We start from the raw sequence: 23,714 nt of genomic DNA on the forward strand, positions 1-23,714 counted from the left end.
AGACTTGCCACTCCTTGGCACGCACTCTTGCGTTTTACCTGTCTCAATTTCTCTGTCTGGAAGTTCCTGTGAACTGTCAACAACCCGCTGCTGCACACTCTTCTCGCGCCTCTGTACGACACTCTAGCGTACCCTTGCACTGTTGCACGTCTGCAATTGTACTTCTGCGCTTAGTATGCTCCTCTGCAACTATTGTTCTACATGTCCGCATACCATTAGTACCTTCTCGTATACAGTAGCTCCAACAGCCACAGTATTTCCCTGAGCCTGTACTGGTTGCCAAATCATCTATCCGTCGATGAATGGTCTTCTCTTTTGATTGAACCAGATCCTCCGATCACCTCAACAACCAGGAAAGTTCCCAGGAAAGACTGGTGGGGTCACAACCGGTCCCACTTAAGAACCAGTCTCCTTAGACAGTGTCTTTTTGACAGAACTTTCCTAGACCTTTGATCTTGAGATAATCATGTCTGCAATCCTCTGATCGCCCCTGACCAATCCTGATCTCCCTCGATCTGCCATTTGATCAAGCCTGATCTCCTCTGGTCTTCAATGATCTATCTCAATCTGTATCTGGTTGTCCAATCGGGTCAGAATCTGCCCATTCTAACCTCTTCAGTGAATCCGCAGCGTTCCACAATATCCGGCAACCTTCATTCGACTATTGAAGATGACAAACTCCCATGTTTTGACAATCTTTCCAAACCGTTCAGAATTTCACTATTCTGACCTCGCGGTTGCGTCCGGAGCGGTCCGTTTAGCTAGGACCAACCTTCGCTGCACTTCCAAGGACCTCACTGAAAACTTTCCCCGAAAGCTGGGCCACACCACAATTTTCTGAAAATTCTGGGCCAAATTGCAATTTTCAGAAGTTCAGGGAATATTCCGTGTACCAACAGAATATTCCGTCCACTGCCCTGACGCCGTCTGCCACTTTAATCTGCCTTCTTTTTACAGAAACTCCATTTCCAAAATCTGACCGTACAGATGTGTCCGGAATACTCCAAATAGTCGGAAACGACTATTGGATCACCAAAAACGGACTCCAAATGGCTTCGATCTAGCCAAAACATTTTGTACGCCTCAGATCTGCGGCTGCACCGTAGCCGCGAAACACAGGATTCCTCCTCCTGCGGATGACGTGGCAGCTGACGTGGCTGCTGACGTGGCACGCGCGTGCCACACACGCGCCTCCCCCCACTCGTCTTCTTCCTTCATCAGCGCGTGGGGCGCGTGCATGCGACTGAGCCGACGCGCCGTCTGCCTTCACGGCGCGTGGAGGCGCGTGCCGAGACTGAGCCTCACGCGCCTTCTTCAGGAGGCGCGTGACGGCGCGTGGAAGCTCCTCTGGGTGTCTGCTTTATATGGTTGGACTCCTCTTCTCGAGCCCTTGCTCCTGGTATGCTCAAAACCTGATTTCGAGCAACTTGATTTCTGGGCAGTTTCGGACAACACGCTGTTTTTGTTCCGAAACGCCACCGACGAGGCTCTGATACCACTTGTTGGGATCTGGGATCCCGCCCAAGACCTTATAGAAATCAAAACAAGCAGAAAAACACACCCACACACAAGGAGACACAATATTTTACGTGGTTCGGCCCAATGCCTACGTCCACGGGAGAGTAACCGGTTATCACTATACCAATGAGGAGATTACAGAAAGATTACAATAGAGGAGGAGCTCACACTCTCCTCACTCAGCCACTCACCCGTCTCCCTCACTCACACCGAGGGAGACGGTCTCTCCGCCTCACATCTCTCGCACTCTTTGGTTCACGGTTTTCTTCCTCACTCACTTACTCACACTTTGGCCTCTCCTCTCAACCTCCATTTATAGGTGAGGGAGTAGGTGGGAGAGCCTTTGGGCAGCCTCCATCCTTGACTCTTCAAGATGGTTGGTGGCCGCCAAGGTGGACTTTGGTTGGTTGCCTTCCCATTGTTGCCAACCAAACTTGACTTGGATGATCACTCCTTTCACACATGGGTGAATTCAACACTTCTATCCATGAATTAATGCTTCTGACTCGATAATCTATCCCGCTTGGATAAGGGACAACAGTCAAGATCGTTCGGTTCAACTTATTCCCAATCTGTTCGACAATTTTTTGGATAAACTTTGATTTGTGCCTGCAAAGTATGAAAAGCTCAAAGACTAAAAAGTGTTTATGTACGTTTCAATACATTTTAACCAGATCATGGAGGCATTCAACTGGGTGCTTTTATAAACACATTTTTTTATTTCCTAAGCCACCAAATCTTCTAAGAGTTTATTACAATTCTACCCATAAACAAAATTACCATCAAGGACAAAAACTTCAAAAATTTGGAAAAAAAATTCAGTCATATCTTCCCACCGTCTCTCTCCCCCCTCTCCTGCCGACCACACTGTATCTGTCTGCACTTTCCCCTCGCCAACCCCAACCCTAACCCCAACCCTAATCCCAATCCCTTCCCTGCAACCTCCAACTTGCAATCTAGTCTCTCCTAACCCCTCTTCCGCCACCCCTAGCCCCTTCCTTCTCACCCTATAACCTCCATACGTACCCACCCAACTACCCAATCCCCCACCACTTGTACACCCCTTTGCAACTTCTCTCTAACCCCCGCAACCCCTCTGCCCCATCCTGCCACCACCCCTCTTTCCCCACCTCCACCCAGCCCACGAACATTGTAAGAAAGAGAGAGAGGGAAAGTAGAGAAAGAGAGAGAGAGAGAGAGAGAGAGAGAGAGAGGGGTGTAGAGAGAAGGTGGTGAGGTTAGGGATGAGGTAGGTTAGGAATTATGGAGGTGTGGAAAGAAAAATAAAGGTAGCATTCAGTTTAGAGAGAGAAGAGGACCTGTGAAGAATCTTCAGCTGTGATATTCAGCTTTAAATTCCTTCAACTGTAATATTCAGCTTTCAATTGAATGCCTTCAATTTTTTTTTAATTTTGGGTGGATGTAGAGAGAGAAAAAGAGAGGCTGTATTTAGTAGGCACCCTAATCAACAACTTGATTCAAGGAATTCAAATTTATATGCTTTGAACCAAATGAAACCTTTTTGCCAAAAAAAAAGAGTGGATAACTAAAGAAAAGATTCAAGGAAATTACCCATCAGCTTGATTTTCTAGTTCCATCCCTTTCAAGTCTGCAACTTCTTTGAGTGCTTTCCTCCACCTTACCACCATGTCTATCCATTCCTTCCTCCTTTCATCATTTTCTGCATTAAATCGCCCTCCATGACTAGCAAATGTTTCTGCATAACTCCCCGTTTGTTTCCTGACTTGGGTTGGTTCCACATCATAAAAGATGCGCAAAACTTCATGTTTGGAGTCGTTATTGCATTGGAGGATCTTCACAAGTTCATTGAGGCACCACCTTGAAGAAGTGTAATCTCCAGAGAAGACGATTATAGAAATCCTTGACTGCTTAATTGCCTCTTGCAACGCTAACTCAATATTCTTTCCTACCTCGATTTCATCGTCATCCCTGGAAGTGTGAAATCTGCATGCACCACAGCTGTATAAAGGTAGTCAGTAAAGTTCTTGAGAGTGTCTTTACCTCTGAAACTCAAGAAGACATCGTAAGTACATCGAGATGTTGAAGAAGAGGCTTCTTGGTCTATCACATTAGCCATTGAACCAAGCTATAGGATTTGAATGAATGCGAAAATGAAAAACATGCAAGAGATGCCCAATTTGTTCATCTAATCAAAGTTAATAACACCCAATGAATATAAAACTATTAACGATACTTAATGTAAGGTAAATTGATAGAGAGATACAGAGAGAATGAATTATGTATTGATTGATTGATTTATATTGATTGTATTGTATGTACATTATATAGGAGATGTAAAGTGGAGATGGAGTGGTGGAGTAGGTGAAGTGGAGGTGGTAGTGATGTAGTGGGTTAGGTTTAGTGGAGTAGGTGAGGTGGTAGTGGTGTAGTGGGTTAGGTTTAGTGGAGTAGGTTTAACAGCCCCCCTCAAACTCAAGGAGGTTAGACACAAACCAACTTGAGTTTGGAGAGAGTAACAAAACAGGAAAGTAAACTGATAAATAAAAAACAAAACAGGATAGGAGACACGGTATGGTCGTGTCAGACCGTTGTAGGAGACACGGTATGGTCGTGTCAGACAGTTTACGGGGTCATGTCGGACCGTTGTAGAAGCAGACCGGAATCAATGTCGGGACAGTTTACGGGGTCATGTCGGACCAATGTAGCAGACACTGTGTAGTCATGTTAGACCGTTGTAGAAGACAGTTTATGGGGTCATGTCGGACCGTTGTAGCAGGACAGTTTACGAGGTCATGCCGGACCGATGTAGCAGGACAGTTTACGAGGTCATGCCGGACTGATTGTAGCAGACACTGTGTGGTCGTGTCAGACCGATGTAGAAGACAGTTTATGGGGTCATGTCGGACCGTTGTAGAAGGACAGTTTACGGGGTCATGTCGGACCGTTGTAGAAGACAGTTTACGGGGTCATGTCGGACCGATGTAGCAGCTGACCGGAATCAATGTCGGGACAGTTTATGGGGTCATGTCGGACCGTTGTGGTGGTGCACCAAGGGGGCGACTTAGGGAGTGCGCCATGAGCGACTTATACATGATACTGTGTATAACCCCCCCTCAAACTCAAATACGTGTGAAGATAGAAACCTATTTGAGGTTGAAACAAAGGGATTGATAAAGCTGACCGGTGTAGAAGACACTGTATGAGTGTGTATATAGGCTGCCCAAAAGATATACATGGATATAGATATCGAGCCCTCAAAAGTCGTGCTCTCAAAAGGTGTGCCCAATCTTTCAAAAGGCGTGCCATCAAAAGGTGTGCCCAAAAAAAAGGTGTGGCGGACATGATGGCGAGGCGCGTGACTACCTTGGTTTGCGCGCCCGTTTTGTCGTCTGGCGTCAAGTGGTGCGCGATGCGCGGATCGGCCCTGGCTATTTAAACCAAGGTTGAGGCGGAAGCTGTGCAAACCAGTCTGAAACCGTTGAACATTTTCATTCTGAAATATCTGAATATTTGCATTCTGAAACATCTGAACAATGGCCTCTTCTTCCCGTTCAGCTACCCAGAATATGGCCTCTTCGTCCCGTGGTCTACGCACTCTCTTTCCCAACCTCAACGAGTCAACAAGAGAGATAACCAGTGCGGTGGCCAGTGAACCTCTCCCAAACACCTCTGGTTTTGCTCTGTTGAACTTTCCGATGCGGTCTGTGGAGCAAAAAATGGCGGTGCAAACTGATATTGAGGCCAATCAGTATACTTTGAAGTCATGCGTGGAAACCATGACGGCGGTCACAAACCTGTCGCACCGGCTGCAGAGTAGGACAAATGAGGTGCAGCAGTTAAACGCCCAACTGGCTCTGCTCCAGCGCATGTATAAGGATGCGCGAGCAGAGATAAGTGTGCTAAAGGCGGAAAATAAGGAACTGAAGCGGAAGGCCACCGTTATGTTCCGATTTGGAGGTCCACCATATGCTGCAGTGGAGGAGCAGGGAGTAGTGATCATGCCCAGTGGAGTGGGAAACACGGAGGCAACACCGGCAAGGGCCGCCCAGGACGGAGGCAAGAAGAAAAGACCGGCGGCAGAGTAGAGAAGAAAAATCCCGCCTGTGGATGTGGATGTGGTAGTTGTGGTTTTGGTTGTTGTTGTTGTTGTTTTTTTTTTTTTTTTTTTTTTGTGTTGGATGTAAAATTGTAATCGGGGTTGATCCCTGATATGAATAAAATATGGGTTGTTGTGCAAATTTGTAAATTGTTTTGGGTTTTGTTTTTGGATGTTTTTTTTTTTTTTTTTTTTTTTGATGAGCATGGTGATGATGAATATATAAGGATGAATAAAAAATAAATAAAGGTGAGAGGGGGAACAGGGCGAATCAAGAGCACCAATTAAGCTTTATAATAAAAAATAAAGTTTGGGCGGTGGATGGGTTGTGGTTTTTTTTTTTTTTTTTTTTTTTTTTTTTTTTTTGTATCCATGAAAGAGAGCTTTATAATAAAAAAAATAAAGTTTGGGCGGTGGATGAGTTTATTAAAAAAAAAAGAATGTGGGTTGATTAAAGTGGATTCATTCATCAACTTCATGGCCTCAATGATGCAGAGAACCTGTCCCTTCTGTACTTTGTCTCCAACCTTAACAAGCGGTGGTTCACCAGGTGCCGAATGCCAGAATGGTAGAATGTCCCTGCCATGGGCATTTAAGAGGTGGAAGGGATGACTTAGCTGACTTGGCAGCAGGTGGAGAAGGTGATACAGATGATGAAGGTGTGGGTGCAGAAGGAGCAGCCGTAGATGGGGGCAACTGGAAAGTTGGTGGTGCTGCAGCTGGTGAAGGGGGTGGCTGCAATTCCACAATATCCCTGGAATCAACTAGCTTGACAAGATTTGCAACTTGCTCCTCCCAACCCAACACAAACCAAGCGCCAGAGTGTGTTTTAAAGACAGAAAAAGACTCCCTTCAATTCAGATTCGATGAAACCAAAGTAAGCTTCCCTTCAGAGAGAGAGAGAGATGAGAGTTGAGTGGATCCATCATGGTCAGTTTGCTTGATTGGTTCCCTCCATACAAGTATCATGTGTGTGCTTATATCAATTGTAGAGAGAGAGTTTGGTGGTGTTGCCGTGAGAGCTTTGACTGTGCATGTTTTTGTTTTAGTTCAGATCATTGTCTAACCCGAGAGAGAGAGTGCATGTGTTGAGAGAGAGAGGGAGAGAGATTGATGCCGAGAGTGAGAGAGAGAAGTGTGTTGCATGTTTGGTGTGTGTCTTAGAGAGAAAGCAACCTAGGAATGTCTAGATAGAGAAGAGAGAGATGGGTTTGGTGTGTGTTGTCTATGTCTGTGCATGTGTGTCCCCGTGTGTGTATGTGTGCATGGTGTGTGTATAATGTGTTGAGAGAGAAGAGTGTGAATGGTGTCTATGTGTGGCTGGTCTGTGTTGGGTGTGCTGGGTGTGTTCTGCCATTGAAGAAGAAATTAGGGAAATTTGGGTTTGTCCGGCGGGCGGCCAAAGCGAGATTGCCGCCCACCGGTGGAACGAAAATACTAGGTTCTTAACCTAGCTCTGATACCATGTAAGATAAATTGATAGAGAGAGATACAGAGAGAATGAATTATGTATTGATTGATTGATTTATATTGATTGTATTGTATGTACATTATATAGGAGATGTAAAGTGGAGATGGAGTGGTGGAGTAGGTGAAGTGGAGGTGGTAGTGATGTAGTGGGTTAGGTTTAGTGGAGTAGGTGAGGTGGTAGTGGTGTAGTGGGTTAAGTTTAGTGGAGTAGGTTTAACACTTAAAAACAAGAAAATAGACAAACAGTATCACATTGTCAATGTCCAAAGAAGAAGAAAAAAAAAGGTTTCCCATCTAAATAGGACAATTTTGAAGCGTAGTTATCCATGGGGTCCTAGTTGAGCATCTCTCATTGTCTGTACAAATGTTAAATCACCACTGCTCAGAAAAGCAAGCAGGCACCCAGTTAAAAGAAAAAAAAAACACACACACACACACAATACAAAAGAAGATGAAATTTTGAAACTTGAATCTACGTAACGTTTTAAGTTGTTGAAATGAAAAAGATGTACTCAAGATGAGCCAAAATAGTTTAGCAAGCTCTAGAAATACATTGGTCTAACTCCCAACATTTTATCCATAACCAAGTGGATTTTAAGGATGCAAATTAAGATTGGCAAAATGGCAAACAAACATATCCTTTGGGATAATGACCATATCAATATTTTGTTGTGAACCAGCATCAGTGTCTGGAATTTGAAACCCATCATAGAATTTACCAACATAAAGCTTTTTTCGAGTCTACAATCAAAAAATGAAAAAACAAAAAAACACTTGCATTATCAAATTGAAGGAGCAAGAGATCTGTTTTGTTAGTGAGAGAATGAAGGAAAACAACAGAAGGTAAAGAGAATTCAAATTGAACATATTTCAGAATGGAATAAGCTAAGACACTTCCAACAAATAATACATAATTTTCCCTGTTCTCATGGTGCACACTGAGCTATTAGAAGACACAATAGCCATGAACTAGAACTAAAAGACAATTTATTTAATACATAACAAAGGACAATCAGCAAAACGAAATTCCCAAAACCTTAAATACATACCAGTGGAAAACCATGTTGCTGCCTGAAATTCCCAGCAGCACAAGCCATGGAACACTCCCAAGTCCCAAACCCCATCAGGCTTTGAAAGTTGAGCATAGACCACCACAAGTACCCTTGACATTAAAACATAGCAAACAAGAAAACAAGAAGGCAAAATAGGTAAGAAAACAAGAAGGAATCAAAACTTATATGCATGTATAGATGTATATGTATATATTCATATCAATAGCTGTAATAAATTAAAAATTATGCAAACAAGATAATAGTGCAAATAGCATGCGCTACATCATGTATATCAAAGGTTTTTCGATCATTTGAAGTAGCAAAAACACTAAAGATAATATAGGTTTTTGTGAATTAAAGAAAAACTCTACACAACTACCAAGCGCTGTTTTTTTAGCCAACACCGTTTAGAGGGATAGAATAACCCCAAAAAGCTGTTAAATTTTACAGTCTGTAAAGATTTTGATATCAAATGGACACAAAATAACGCAATTTCAACAACAAAATTATTTTTCATTATTATGACCAATATTATGAATTTAGGTTGAGGAAAATCAATATTATGAAAATTCATCTTACCAAGTTTATGGGCTTGAAAAGTCAAGCTCACTAGGTAATATAGCATTATATGGTCTAAAAATTAAATTATCTACGTTTTTGAACTCAGAAATATAAGCTAATGAAATACATGATTTTACCTTACAACTTTGAAGAAGTTTGTGTTGCCTTTGAATCACATTATTAGCTTCAAGTCTCCATTATTCAACTTCTAAACTTACTCATGGACTCACCCAAAGCTCACAACCAAAAGTACAGACTTTATGAAAATTAATTAGCAACAATACAAAAAATAGAGGTGTACAAAAAAAAAAAACCGGTTTTGAAAATGGTGGAACCGATCCAATCCGGTCCAATCCGGAGTGGACCGGATTGGACCGATCCAATCCGGTCTAAGCTGCCGGTTTGGTTTGGTTTGGTTTTAATTAGTTTCGGTTCTGGTTCCAGTTCTGGTTTTGAAAATGGTGGAACCATTTAAATTGGTCTGGTTGCCAATTCCTAAGCTTTGGTTGAGGTTCTGAACCAAACCAGACCCTAACATCTTTATTTATTATTATTATTTTTATATTTTTATATGTAAATATTAAAATATAAAAAGTCTTTTATAAGATTTGAACACTAGTATTCATTGTGAAATTGATAAACTCGAACTAACTTAACCAAATTAATTATCATTAATTTGTTTACTAACATAAAATATATATCATGTTTGTTGTTATATAAAATTTATAGAACCGTAAAATTGAACCGAACCAAACCAAACCAAACTGATTTTTATGGTTCGGTTTTGGTCTTTTTCCACAATTTAACGGTTCAGTTATGGTTCTAATTTTTCTAAAACCAGTTCTTACGATTCAATTCTTGGTTTACTCTAAAACTGAACCAATCTAATCTATTTACACTCCTAACAAAAAAATGACTAAAGAGTATATTCATTTTTCTTAACAATCGTAACTGCTCTCTCTCTCTCTCTCTCTCTCTCTCTCTCTCTCTCTCTCTCTCTCTCTCTCTCTCTATATATATATATATATATATATATATACTATTATATATGTGAGCACTGATTTGGTGTTCAAGAGTGTTGTGACTTCTCTTACAATAAAAAATATTATTTGAAGTTTCTACCACGTGACAAATTTTTCTGCCTTAAAATAAAAATATATTATTTAAAGTTGTGAGCAAGATTTGAATCCAAGACCTTGAATTTTATTAAGAGCACTCTTATCATTTAGTCAATATACATATTATGATTTTAATTTATTTATTATTTATTTTTATACTTACTTATCTAAATTACACACGTATTCACTTACTCGTATATATTATATATAAAGTGCTAATATCGTGACAAACCAATTAAGGGTCACATTTGACCAAAAGAATAAATTTAATATAAACAAAGACTCACACTGATTGGAAGACATGTCAAACAATAAGTATTTATCAGCAAATACAACAGGTGCATAGAGAACAAGTTGACTTCTGCTTTGTTTGGATGCACAAGCCCATGTTCAAGCGCTGGAACCACCATTGCTTCTGCATGTTCCTCTGACTACTATCATCTGCAAAAGCTCTCTTTGGAAGCTTGGCATCTGCCTCATAGTAGCCTCTAGCATCTTTACATCACAAGGAGGCTAAGGATTTGCCTTATGTTGGTCAGGGTAACTCAGCTCTGGGTGGTAAAGAGTCTCCAAAGAATAAGTCATACCAGCCCTTTGTAGTCCATTCATCATCGTTTGAGAAGCTTTGCTGGATATCAAAATCATGATGGCAAAGGAAGTACATGCCCGTTCTTACCTGATATGCTGATAAATCTTGATCAATCACATTTTGACGAGGAGCGGTGATCTGTTGGGTACCCTTCTTTTCTTGTTCATACACAACATGAATGCCAAAGTTTTTTAGCTCAACTGCATTCCACAGAAACACTGAAACATCCACTTCATCACCACTTTCCAATTGATTCCCAATGTTCCAATGGCTCAACCATGTCATGTTTTTATAGCCTCTTCCATTTGGAAGGCCCATGATTGTTGGGCTGTAGACCCATTTCAAACCCTTCGTCTTGTTACTGGTTTTAATATAAAACTCATTCCAGTGCTCATCTCTTGGATCATTGGACCTTTTTTCGGCAGTTGCAATCACAACACAAACATTCAAACCTTGGATATTAAGATTCGGATGTGAAGGCACTTTAAAACAAATTGAGGACCCTGTGCTCGTAATGCTAAACCACCTTGGAACCTCACTTCCCGGAAGAGAAGTGCTGAATATGTTAAATTCATAGAGTCCCTGTGCCATATAGGTTAAATGATTTAATTAGCACTTGAAAGAGATGTGTGTGATGTGCATGCTTGCAGGTGTGGGTGAGAGAGAGAGAGAGAGAGAGACCTGGAGGGGAAGTTTCCTTTTTGTAAGTGTCAGGTTATTATACATTTCCACCTCAACTTTTCCTATGACATCCAAGTTGAACAATCCCAATTTGTTTATCATTTCCACATCAATGTTTACAATGGGTACTAACTTGAACAATCCCTGAACTTCAACTAGATTGCTGCAAAGATTTATAAGCAAGTCCAGTGATCTCAACAGGTTTGGTAGATTTGTTACCACTTCTAAAGACTCGCATGTGTGTAAATCCAAGTCACTTAAACTCATTGGAAGCTCTGGAAGGGATTGGAGTCTAGTGCAACTATTTAAACGAAGTGATTGGAGCATAGTAAGACAATTGATGCTATCTGGTAGGCTACAAATTGGATTCCCTGTCAGATTCAAGCTTTGCAACAAGGACAGGCCACCAATATCCCTAGGAATGGCATCGTCTGGTAGATTGCAGTACGCAAGACTTAAGCTTACTAAGGAGCGTGATAAGGAAGCCAATGGAAAATTGATGGAATTTGGACACTTCTCTGGTTTCAATATCCGTGGCCAAAAGAATGAGTACCACAACTTGTCCTTGCCAGTGGTTGACAGTGATTGACATATAGCAGTTCTGTTTGCATGGAACACTGTCAAAGATTCCAAGTTGCTCAACTCTATAGGGAACTGATTGAGCTTTGAGCAACCAGAGATGATGAGCTTTCTAAGGGATTTCAGGTGACCAATTTGTTGTGGAAGCTTCCTAAGTCTTTTGCAGTCTTCTAGATTCAACAAAACAAGTCCCCGTAATTCTCCAATGGATTCATGAACCTCAATCAGATTTGTGCAATCTTTAAGAATTAGTCTCTCCAAATTAGGAATTTCTGAGAAGTCAGGGGTATTGGTCAGCCGGTGGGAATGACTGAGGTTGAGGATTTTCAGTAATTTGAGCAACTATAATAAGAAAATGAATTAAATTTAATGAATATTTATAGTAAACCCCAAAAATTTGAAACAAGGAAAGATGAGAGGAAAAAGGAAAATAATAAACTAATGTTATACCTTTGTTCCCCTCCAAAATCTTTCCAGTCTGCCATAGCGCATGTCAAGTGCAACCAAGCTCTCCAAAGGAAACTCATTGGGTATATATTTCGAAGGGTAACCACGCCAACACAACCATCTCAATTTCTTGGGAAATACCTCATATTGACCTGTGAGCCGTACATTACTGAGTTGAAGTAGTCTCAATTTGCACATTCTTGAAAACGCATCAGTTTGTATGTTTACGTCTTTTGATGTGACAAATGAATCTATGAAGGTAGAATATATGGGGAGGCGAGACAAGAAGCTTAGACGACGTCGCTTTGATGGATGACCTTCATAGAGCATTGTTGACACATCAAGAAAGTCACCAGAATGGTGTCTTTTAAAATTATTTACCCCCCAGGATAAGTTATCTTGGTTTGATGCATGAATGTTAAGGATGAGACCTTCAATTGTTTCGGTCCCCTAGAAAAAATAAAGGACCATGTAAGTATGCACACCAACATAAAAACATACAAGTAGATGTGAAAAGCATAGTACTTACACTTTTCTCAATTAATACATTGAAAGAATCCTTATGATGCCACAGTCTGCTTCTTTTGTCAGGTTCCTCAGGTGACTCTTGTCGTATTACTTCTCGTGCCATGGCTTGAAGCAACTGATGCGTCATTAGCTTGTTATTTTCATCAATTGTTAAGAGGCATCTATCAATGAGATTGTCAATCCCTACTCTTGTGTGGAAATCACATCCATCTAGTATTGAAATAATGAAGTCTCTGTCTTTTCTAACAAAGAAACAAGCAACATCTAGGAATAGATTTCTGTCATGGTCATCTAAAGAGTCATAACTTATTTTAAGTTTTTTAAGGATTTGGCTATCAGGAATTGCTTCCAATTTCTTTAATGCACTTTCCCACACATCTATATTTCTGTCGTATAGAGAAGAGCCCAAAACTTGAAGAGCTAAAGGCAGCCCTCTGCAGTACTGCACTACTCTTTTTGAGTGCTCCACGTAACCTTCAATTGGATGGTCTTGTTGAAAGGCATGCAAACTGAAGAGCTCAAGTGATTCATCATCATTTAGCTCCTTAACCTTATGTACCTTACACAGTTTTTGTGCCGTTAGCAACCGCTCACGTCTAGTTGTTATGATAATTTTACTTCCCGGAGAAAACCAATCTTGCATCATGAGTACCGCATTTAATTGCTCCACTTCATCCACGTCATCAAGCACAAGAAAAACTCTTTTACAGCATATAGCACCTTTGATCTTACTAATACCTTCATCAACACTGCGAATTTTTGTCTGTTTCCCTTTCAAAATATCCTGAAGTAGCTTTCTTTGCAAACAAACCAAGCCATCGTGTTGTTCTGATATTTCCTTAATATTTGCAAGAAAACTGCTACCTTCAAATTTGTCGAAGTTAAGATTATAAACTGTTTTGGCAATGGTTGTCTTCCCTATCCCACCCATCCCACATATCGTCACAATGCCAACAACAGTTGCCTCATCTTGTAACCAGGAATTAATCTCTTCTATACGAGAATTAATTCCAATTTGGTAGGGGCCTACACTCAAGACTCTGCGATTCAATTTATTCGCAATCTCCTTCACAATTTTCTGAATAAATCTTGACTCATGCCTTCAAACAACAACCAAAAAGGAAATATCAAAGTTTCCATGTCATTAGTTAAAATCAAATAAGAATTTAAATGTAAACAAAAAATAAAAAATCATGATGATTAGATTTAGCCACTATAACTTGAATGCAAACAAAATTAAGTAAATGTCACGATTCTTAATTCTGGGCACTAAATTCATGCAATTTAAATGTTAATATTACATGAAAAATATTTTTTGATAAAAAAAGTAAATCAACGGAAAATCTAAGTTTGTACAAAAATCACAACTCCAACTTGACCGATTAATTTTTAAGGCAATAGGTTCTTTTTCTTTTCACAATAATTATGATATTTACTTTTTTTTAATTTTAATAAACTTTTCCCAACTCTTTTTTTGTAAATCGTATCATTCTTTTTTCCTGGTGAGATGCCTAACCCTGGGATTGTCCATGTAAAATGACACTCTACTGCGAGAATTTTATTTTGCATTGAACACCGTTTGATTTTGCAAAGTTAATAGAAAATAGACAATTTTTTTAGTAAAAATTAAAATGCATGTGAACTTTTGAAAAAAAAAAAAAGAGAGTTTTGATTGTGTTTATTAATCTAATGCAAAAGAGTAGTACTCTTTGAGTCATAGAATTTCAAATCTTAGACAAAGATATCTTCAATATCTAGTCTCTGTTCAAATAGACAGTATCGCATGGCCTATGTAGACACCTTTTCATAAGGGTTGTGTCCTGTTAATAAGATTGGAAATCTTGATTGTAGATAAGTGAATAAACTTGTTTGTTGAATAACATCTGTTTGCTTGATCAGGATGGTGCCTAATAAATAAGTTAGAGAAAATTACGTACCCATCTTCTAAGATCATCCCTGGCAAATCCGCAACTTCTCTCAGAGCTTCCCTCCATGTCTCTACCTTTGCAAGCCTCTCTTGTTTTCTGTCATCGGTCTCTGCCTCAAATCCCATCTTGTGTTTTTCAAATGCTTCTGCAAAGCTCCCTGTTTGGTTCTTGACATGGGATGGAGCCACGTGGTAGAATACAGGAAGTATTATATGATTGACAGTTCTCTTGCGTTCAAGTATCTTCACAAGTTCATTAAGGCACCACTTAGAAGATGCATAGTCTTTTGACAAGACGATTATTGAAATTCTTGACTGTTGGATTGCCTTCTTTAGGTTTGATTCAATATCCTCTCCTCTCTCAAGTTCGTCATCATCTCTAAACGTGTGGATCCCTGCATGCACTAAAGCTGTGTAAAGGTGATCAGTGAATGTCCTGCGGGTATCTTCACCCCTAAAGCTCAAGAAAACGTGATAAGAAAACCGAAGCATTGATGATGAGGCAGGCTTTTTGGACTTTCACAGCAGTAGTCTAGGAACAAAGACAACGCTCTACTATATGAATTAATAACTTGTATGTTCAGTCTGCAAAGGCACCATTGTATGTATAAGATATCTCAAAAATGGATAACAAATGTTGTTGGCATTACAAATTTAGATCAAACAATGCCAACGAAGTTTCAAATAGAAACCAAGGCTACATGGAAAATGTAAAGTAACATACGATTTCATGAATTTTATGCGAGGTGCGGCATTATGTTCATGAATTTTACATGAGGTGGGCAGTATGTGAAAACACAAGTAGCCATCAAAATAGAAACAAATAAAAATAAAGCTAGTCTTGGTACAGATCCTCATGTACCTACCTTGCATTAGAAATTACCTTTGTTATTTGGTGCAACTCTTGTTTTGTTGTTAACTAGTTACCACATCATCTTATCTACCAACCAACTATAAAACCCTTGGATTTGGGTACCAAGCAAGCTTCTCTAGGGTTTAGGGTTTCATAAAAACTATGAATCTTAGTATGAATCCCCATGTGTCTAGCATGCATTAGCAACTATTCCCTCTGTTTTTTGGTGCAACTCTTGTTTTGTTGTTAACTAGTTACCACATCATCTTATCTACCAACCAACTATAAAACCCTTGGATTTGGGTACCAAGCAAGCTTCTCTAGGGTTTAGGGTTTCATAAAAACTATGAATCTTAGTATGAATCCCCATGTGTCTAGCATGCATTAGCAACTATTCCCTCTGTTTTTTGGTGCAACTCTTGTTTTGTTTTAACTAATTATCACTTCATCTTATCTACCAACCATGAATCCCTGGATATGGGTACCAAGAAAGCAAAAGTTGAGCAACTCCTAACAGCTCACCCAACTTTTTATCTCAAACAAGGCAGCATAATGGGCCAACAAATTTATCTCAAACAACACCTTTTAATGAGGGTTTCGAAATGCAAAGCCATTACAACCTCTCTTATACGGTAGGGGCCCACTGGACTGTGGATATAGTCTTTTATATTGTGGATTTAGCAATGAATAAGTCTACATAAATATAATTAAGCCATTGAAAAGTACCACGAAATATATATGTAAAGCACAAAGCACACTAGGACCAAAACACCTAGTGAAAATACTGAGGATACCAGTGAATGAGGATACCTTTGGTGAGTCTCCTTGTAACGTCCTGATTTTCAAAGATCAACTAGGCGGAAATTAAATAATCCAAGCATGAGGTTTTAGAAAAATACCTTCATTATCACTCAATTAATTATAAAAAAATCTTTTTCATTAACCATTTTCTTTACTTTTCACAAGTCCATAAAAAAAACAATAAATAAATAAAAAATACCATGAATGAAACCATAAACCCACTTTCTGTGTATTACATTGAATATAACATATTCTTTTACAAACAAAATTCCCCGAAGGCTTACAACAAATAAGAGGGCATTGTCCTTTACAAAACATAGAACTCAGCCAAAGAAACAATTAAAAAGCACTGCGACTTATCATCACTTTATAACCATGTCAAGGTAAAACCTATTGTTTGATCCTCAAGTTTGAAAACATTCCCTGTACACATGTACAGGTAGGGGGTGAGCAAGCCACTAGCTCACCAAACAATCTCATATAATAACATTAAAACACATGCGGGTCCAACGATACAGTGATACCAAACAAATACATATAAAGTCATATCATGCCATAACCTTATGATTTTATTACCAATAAATTAACATACTTCAATGTCAACAAGATATTCTTTTCAAAACTAATGCGATGCCAAAGTTTATAATACGACTTATATGCATGTCTTTTCTTCAAAGCAGAAAACAGGCGATAAATACACACACTGGGAATCTCTATCAAACATAACGTTTCACAGAAATTTTGTCCGCAGGAACCCATAAACTGGCACCCATGTGAACGTAGGCTATACAAGTGCTACTATTGCTATTTCACGGAAATTTTGTCTGCAGGATCGGCACCCATGTATACGCGCGATTTTTAGGACTTTCACGATGGACACACAAGCCAACTTAATTTGAAGTAACCACATCTCTTATCTAGATTCACCAAAGTATTCACCCACTTTTCTCAAAACAATTCATTTCCAATGATTAAGTATGCAACAATGTTCCATGCAATGTGTATGAGAAATTAGTTTCCGTTTACCTAATTCTCATGCAATTTCTACAACAATTAATACTATCCCCCACCAATAGCCAAAATAGTTATCTTTAATGCATTAATTAAAAGATAACAACATAAATGTACAATCCAACATACAACCATAACTTGGAATCCCTCTTGATTCCCAACAGTTGGAAACAATCCATATTCCACTTTTTAAAGCCAAACTTTCAAAACTTATATAGTTTTCCATCAAACTCAACAATTTTAAAACCAAACATAATCTTTTTCAAATAATCCAACAACTCCCAAAACATTAACATTTAGGATCTTTCACAAATTGGAGCTTTCTCACTTTCAAATACCCACATGCAATTTTATATACAAAAAATACATTTAATAGCAAGATTATAGGTAATCAACTCCTAATTTAACAAAACCCTCAATTTACAAAACAAATATCTCATATATGAATTTGACGTACAAAAATAACATATTAGCATACTCTAACTAGTAAAACTAATAATCAATTTCTCAATTGTTTTGACTCATACAAAATTTTCAATCAACTTTGTTCTATCTCAACCATGATAACCAATATGATTTTCACCAAATCTCATATTTATTGAATATTACCATTTTCATCATATTATATTAAAAGTTATGGTATAATCTCAATAACACACTTTTAATCATAAAGAATATAAAATATTAACCAAACTAATTTAATCCATTAAATTAGTAAGTTCATTATATTCAAAATTTTTCAAATTAATAATACCAAACATAACTTCACATGTCTCATCTCTTAAACATAACCATATTTCATGCCAAGCTACTTAAAAAGTTATTTTTTCCCCCAAATTCTCTACCAATAACAATTTCACAACTTTTTTTAAAATTAACTAATCAGCATGATATATATTTATATCAAAAATTATGAAATATGCCCAAAAGTAACATTTTCAAAGTTGTGAGTTCAAAAGTCCACATTTCATATCTTTCACTTTCACAAAAATAAACAAATTTAATCATCAATATATCACCATTAATAGAATACCATGAATTCAACACTTTCAAGATTTTTAATCCCAAAATAACTCTATAATTCCAACTTAACAACTTAAACAATATTCATCAACATCAATTTATTTTTTTCAAAAATAAATTCCAAAATCAAAGATGAGATAATATTTCAACATTATTTGTTTTTTCTCAAAATAAATTATATAATCATAACATGATGTAGATACCAAGCATACAACTATTAAAATTTAATTTTGGATTTTTAACAAAAATTATAAACACAAGATGATTTTCCCAAATAAAGTTCAAGATACCAATATTCCTAACATTTCAACATGATTTTCTTCCAAAAATTATTCAAACAAAATCTGATAACAATATATACACAATAACTCCTATAATGATATATTTTTTCAAAATATCCCTAATATAAATTTAAAGCAATAATATGAAGAAAGTCTCTACCTCAAAATATGAAGAAAAGCAAATCTGAAAATGCAAAGCTTGTCTGATCATGAATCCGAGACTACCGTTGCGAAGAGTACGACGAGCTCTCTCACTTTTATTTACAAAACTTTTGTAAAATCTCACTGTAAAGACTCCTACACAAAGCTCAAAGATTAAGCAACAATAAAGATTAAGCAACAATGGAGGGAGAGAAAGAGACGGTCAGAGAGGGGAGAGCCCTCTGTCCAAAAACAAATCAAGGAAAGAAAATGAAAGAAGGAAAGGGATAGGGGGGGGGGGGGGGGCTGGTGGTTGTGCGTTCATAATTGGTTTTTTCAAATTAAATTTTTTTTTTCTTTTTGGTAATAATATTTCAAAATTTTATAACATAAATTATAAAATGATATAATTTTTCTCACTATAAAATATAATATTTTGTATATTATAAAATATTATATTTTTATACACTATAAAATATTATATTTTTATACACTACAAAATATAATATTTTATTCACTACAAAATATATATAATTTTTTTCACTGTATGATACAGACTATAAATTCAATTTTTAAATATATATTATAATTATATATAATAAATAATAATAACTCAAAAGGGTCACTATCAATCACACAATTAAAAGGATCAAATAGTTAAATATGAGTCATAAACAAATTTAAATCAAATTGAATCGAAGTCATGGGTCTAAACATTCAAAATTTAACAACAAAATTTTACTATAAATTAAACTGAACACCAATCAATCCCCAAATTTTCATGAAATAAGTACTCATCATTTAATTTTAAAATTTTTATCCAACATACTAGACTGATTTGAAAATAACATATAAAATATTATACTTTTCTGAGATCGAAAACTATTTTTAAAAAATACAAAACCAAACTATTTTTTCACAAAATTTATACAACAGTCAAATCCAAAAATTTAATCAATTAAATTATGTAGTGACTATTTAAAAAAAAAAAAAATCGGGTTCATTGCGCTCCTTGTGATGACCTATATATTCTTGATACTTCTCTATCGATTAGTTTTATACAGGTAGGACTTACTCTTTAGTAATCGCATTTTTAACACTATGATGGCCAAATTTTTATACCAAAAGACGTGTCATCATTGCATTGGTGCGGTGGATCCCACCTGCCATGCATTGTACAGATGCATTGACTATACATCATTTTTGGTATGCAACTTTTGCTATACAAATTTGGTAATTGTAGCGTTACACCAATTTTATTCTCTAGATTGCCCTAAAAGACTCATTAACTCATTGAGCCAAGAGCTAGATATTATTTGTGCAAACAACAGGTCTAAAATAATACAAAATAATAAGTAAAATAAAAAGAATAACCACAAAAAAATTAAAAAAAATTGTAGTTAATTCTAGAGGGCAGTAGCCCCAAGTAAAGGGATTCCGGAAAAGAATTTCAGCCAGTATTAAAATTCCACCGTTTTCCTTTACTGTAACACACTTTTTACCCTTATTATCTCTAACAGTACCTAATTGGCATGTTTGATTGGAAGGATTAAAGCATGGGATTAGGATTATTAATCCGTGGGCCCAATCATCCTATGTTTGTTTTGACATTTTGGTTTAGGATTATTAATCCAATGGATAATTAATCCAACAAATTTGTAGGATTATTAGTAATGGGGTAGGGATGGGATAGTTAATACCACACTAATTTGATGGGATTATTAATACTTCACTATTAGTGTTGTGAATCAAACATGGCCTTAGGGTATGTTTGATTGGAAGGACTAAAGCATGGGATTGGGATTATTAATCCGTGAGCCCAATCATCCTATGTTTGTTTTGACACTTTGATTTAGGATTATTAATCCAATGGATAATTAATCCAACAAATTTGTAGGATTATTAGTAATGGGGTAGGGGTGGGATAGTTAATACCACACTAATTTGATAGGATTATTAATACCTCACTATTAGTGTTGTGAATCAAACATGGCCAATATGTTCTCTGTGTGCACTATCAATTTGTTTTTAGCCTTAATCTAATAATATTTAGGGAAAATTATTTATAAGTTCTATTAGGAAAACTTATTTAATGTGAAATTCTGTGTAATTTTTTATAGAGTTTTAAGTCCTATTTAGATTGGAAAGTGTTCCACAAGGTTCTATGAATTGTAAGTAAATGGTATTAGGGTGTGCTTGTTTTAAAGGATTAGGGTATGCGATTGGACTATTAGTCCCACCGAATTAATAGTCCATTGTTTGTTTGAAAAATTTTGCTCCGGATTATTAGTCCCACAAATATGGGACTATCCTATCCCATGGGGTGATAGAAACCATGGGATAACTCATCCCATGGGGATTAGACAATGAAATTACATTTTTGCCCTCTAGTATTTAATTATGTATTATATTTAGTAAAATTCAAAAAAATTTAAATGTCTCAATTTAAAAATAAAATAAAATTTTTTATTTAATTTTTATTTTTGTTTTATTTATTTAATTTTATAAAATATTTTTTTATAGATATTTTATTGATGTTTTATTTTAAAATTTTGTTTATATTTTATCTAATTTCATTACTTAAATTTTAATAGATGTTTTGTTTTATTTCATTATTTAATTATTATTATTATTATTTAAAATTTTAATTAAAAAATAACATATATTTTTATTTATATTTAATTTATTTAATTTTTTAAAAATAAATTTATTTAATTGTGCAAAAAAATGAAATAAAATAAATTTTTATTTAATCTAGCTAAAAATAATTAAAATATTAAAGCTATGTTTAATATTGCTATTACTTAGTAAATAATTGAAAATGATAAAATAGTTATTTGAGCATTTATCATTCTCCATAATATCCCAAACAAACATTGGATAACTAAAAATAGTCCAATCCAGACATCTAATCCCATAACTAAACAAACATAGGATACAAATCCAGTCCAACCAAATAGTCCGGGGACAATATATCCAGGACTAATAGTCCAATAGATTGCAATCCCTTCTTATCCAGTTCGTCCAAATAAACGCACCCTTAGGGTGTGTTTGATTGGATAGACTAGATAAGGGGGGATTAGAATCCATCGGACTTGAGTCCTGAGACTGTGAATCCCTCGGGCTATTTGGTTAAATTGGATATGTATCTTGTGTTTATTTTTTTATAGGATTAGATGTCTGGAAAGGACTATTTTTAGTGAATCCAACATTTGGTTAGACGGACTAGATAGAATAAATGAACAAATGACTATTTTACCATTTTTTAATTGTTTACTAAATAATAGCAATATTAAACATATCTTTAATATTTTAATTTTCTAGCTAGATTAAATAAAATTTTATTTTATTTTATTTTTTACACAATTAAATAAATTTATTTTTTTTAAATTGAATAAATAAAATAAATAAAATATCAATAAAAATATATGTTATTTTTTTAATTAAAATTTTAAATAAATTTATTTTTAAAAATAATAATAATTAAATAATGAAATTAAATAAAATATCTATTAAAATTTAAATAATGAAATTAAATTAATTATAAAAAAATTAAAATAAAACATCAATAAAATATCTATAAAAAATTATTTTAAAAAATTAAATAAATAAAACATCAATAAAAAGTTAAACAAAATTATTTTATTTTTAAATTGAGACATTTAAATTTTATTGAATTTTACTAAATATAATACATAATTAAATAGTAGAGGGTCAAAATGGTCATTTCATCACCCAATCCCAATAGTGAATAGTCCCCCAAAAATTGTCCCATACCCCCCCTAGGATACAATAGTCCCCCATATGGGGGATAAGAAGTCTGGTCAGACTCCATGTCTGGCGGATTAAAAAAAAAAAACAAACGCCGGATAAAGAGCCTCCCCCGGATTACAATCCCAATAGTGAATAATCCCTCTCTTATCCCCCCAATCAAACACACCCTTAGTGTACTATTATGCCTTTTATATGTTTCCATATTATAGATTATTCTATCATTCAACTTATTAAGTTTTTAGAGACTTTTAGGAAAGTGGAATGTGTACGCTTCGTTTGTGGGAGTGAATGTTGTATTGATCGCGGATTCCAGTGGATTTTGAAAATGTTGTTGGTTTGGATGTAGATATGGATGATGATGTCATCAAGGTTGGGGGTTGTATTGTCTGCTTTTGACGATTTGGACCCCAAGTGTTTAAGGAAAGGAGGTAAGGTTTTTTTCTTCTGCATTGCTGAGTGTTGTTGTTGTTGTGTGTTTGCCGATTGTTCTTTTTTCAATGTCATATTATCTAATATGGCTTTCACAATTTGTTATAGCCATCCAATGTTAACCCACATCTACAATGTTGTTATGTATTGTGTGTGTTACGTTCAGTTGTATTTGTCTTTGGATTTGTGTTGTGTTGTGTCGTTGTTGTATTTAGTGTTTACATACGTGTCATGTTACGTTTCGCAAACTTATTAGTTTTTTAATTGAATGTGAAAATGTTGCTGGTTTATGAAAAATAGTACAGCCATACATTGGCACACTTTCATTAACCTCCAATGACGTTACATTTAGGTTGTAATGTTAACCCACATCTGCAATGTTGTCATGTTTTGTGCATGTTACGTTCAGTTGTATTTGTCTTTGAATTTGTGTTGTGACGTTGTTGTATTCAGTGTTTACGTACGTGCCACGCTACATTTTGCAAACTTACTGGATTTTTAATTTTTTTAATTGAAAGTGAAAATGTTGTTGGTTTGTGAAAAATGGTACATCCATACATTGGCACACTTTCATTAGCCTCCAATGATGTTACATTTAAGTTGTAACGTTTACCCACATCTACAATGTTGTCATGTTTTGTGCGTGTTACGTTCGGTTGTATTTGTCTTTGAATTTGTATTGTGACGTTGTTGTATTCAATGTTTACGTACGTGTCACGTTACGTTTCATAAACTTACTGGGTCTTTAATTTTTTTAATTGAATGTGAAAATGTTGTTGGTTTATGAAAAATGGTACAACCATACATTGGCACACTTTCATTAGCCTCCAATGACGTTACATTTAGGTTGTAA

At 36.2% G+C, this 23,714-nt stretch overlaps 2 protein-coding genes across 3 annotated transcripts; both read right to left on the reverse strand.

Annotated features, from left to right (window-relative positions):
* Window positions 1-1,886: 1,886 nt before the first annotated feature.
* LOC114314562 (toll/interleukin-1 receptor-like protein) lies at window positions 1,887-8,263 on the reverse strand. Its single transcript, XM_082910385.1, has 3 exons — window positions 8,116-8,263; window positions 3,091-3,498; window positions 1,887-2,127 (listed from the first exon to the last, which is right to left on the reverse strand). Exons 1-3 carry the CDS (start codon window positions 8,127-8,129, stop codon window positions 1,887-1,889), a joined length of 663 nt encoding a protein of 220 aa, XP_082766511.1. The 5' UTR covers window positions 8,130-8,263.
* Window positions 8,264-9,969: 1,706 nt separating this feature from the next.
* On the reverse strand, window positions 9,970-18,917 carry LOC114314212 (disease resistance protein RUN1). Of its 2 annotated transcripts, none has more exons than XM_082914656.1 (6): window positions 18,678-18,917; window positions 14,559-14,958; window positions 12,623-13,721; window positions 12,097-12,543; window positions 11,068-11,988; window positions 9,970-10,968 (listed from the first exon to the last, which is right to left on the reverse strand). In XM_082914656.1, exons 2-6 carry the CDS (start codon window positions 14,672-14,674, stop codon window positions 10,333-10,335), a joined length of 3,219 nt encoding a protein of 1,072 aa, XP_082770782.1. In that variant the 5' UTR covers window positions 14,675-14,958; window positions 18,678-18,917; the 3' UTR covers window positions 9,970-10,332. The 2 variants fall into 2 exon arrangements, with proteins under 2 accessions (XP_082770782.1, XP_082770781.1); XM_082914655.1 differs by having other exon boundaries at window positions 14,559-15,133; window positions 18,678-18,912.
* Between the last annotated feature and the right edge of the window lie 4,797 nt (window positions 18,918-23,714).

This window comes from Camellia sinensis, chromosome 2, assembly GCF_055761805.1.
Source record: "Camellia sinensis isolate YWXY chromosome 2, ASM5576180v1, whole genome shotgun sequence".
NCBI classification, from domain to species: Eukaryota; Viridiplantae; Streptophyta; class Magnoliopsida; order Ericales; family Theaceae; genus Camellia; species Camellia sinensis.

What these genes read in the sequence shown, in the direction of transcription:
- LOC114314212 (XM_082914655.1), bottom strand. Translation starts at nt 15,040, where the DNA reads ATGCTTCGGTTTTCTTATCACGTTTTCTTGAGCTTTAGGGGTGAAGAT. An exon ending in ATGTATTAATTGAGAAAAGT is followed by an intron (nt 12,544 to 12,622) that starts GTAAGTACTATG and finishes TATTTTTTCTAG; the next exon opens with GGGACCGAAACAATTGAAGG. An exon ending in GATTTTGGAGGGGAACAAAG is followed by an intron (nt 11,989 to 12,096) that starts GTATAACATTAG and finishes TTCTTATTATAG; the next exon opens with TTGCTCAAATTACTGAAAAT.
- LOC114314562 (XM_082910385.1), bottom strand. An exon ending in CTAGAAAATCAAGCTGATGG is followed by an intron (nt 2,128 to 3,090) that starts GTAATTTCCTTG and finishes CATACTTTGCAG; the next exon opens with GCACAAATCAAAGTTTATCC.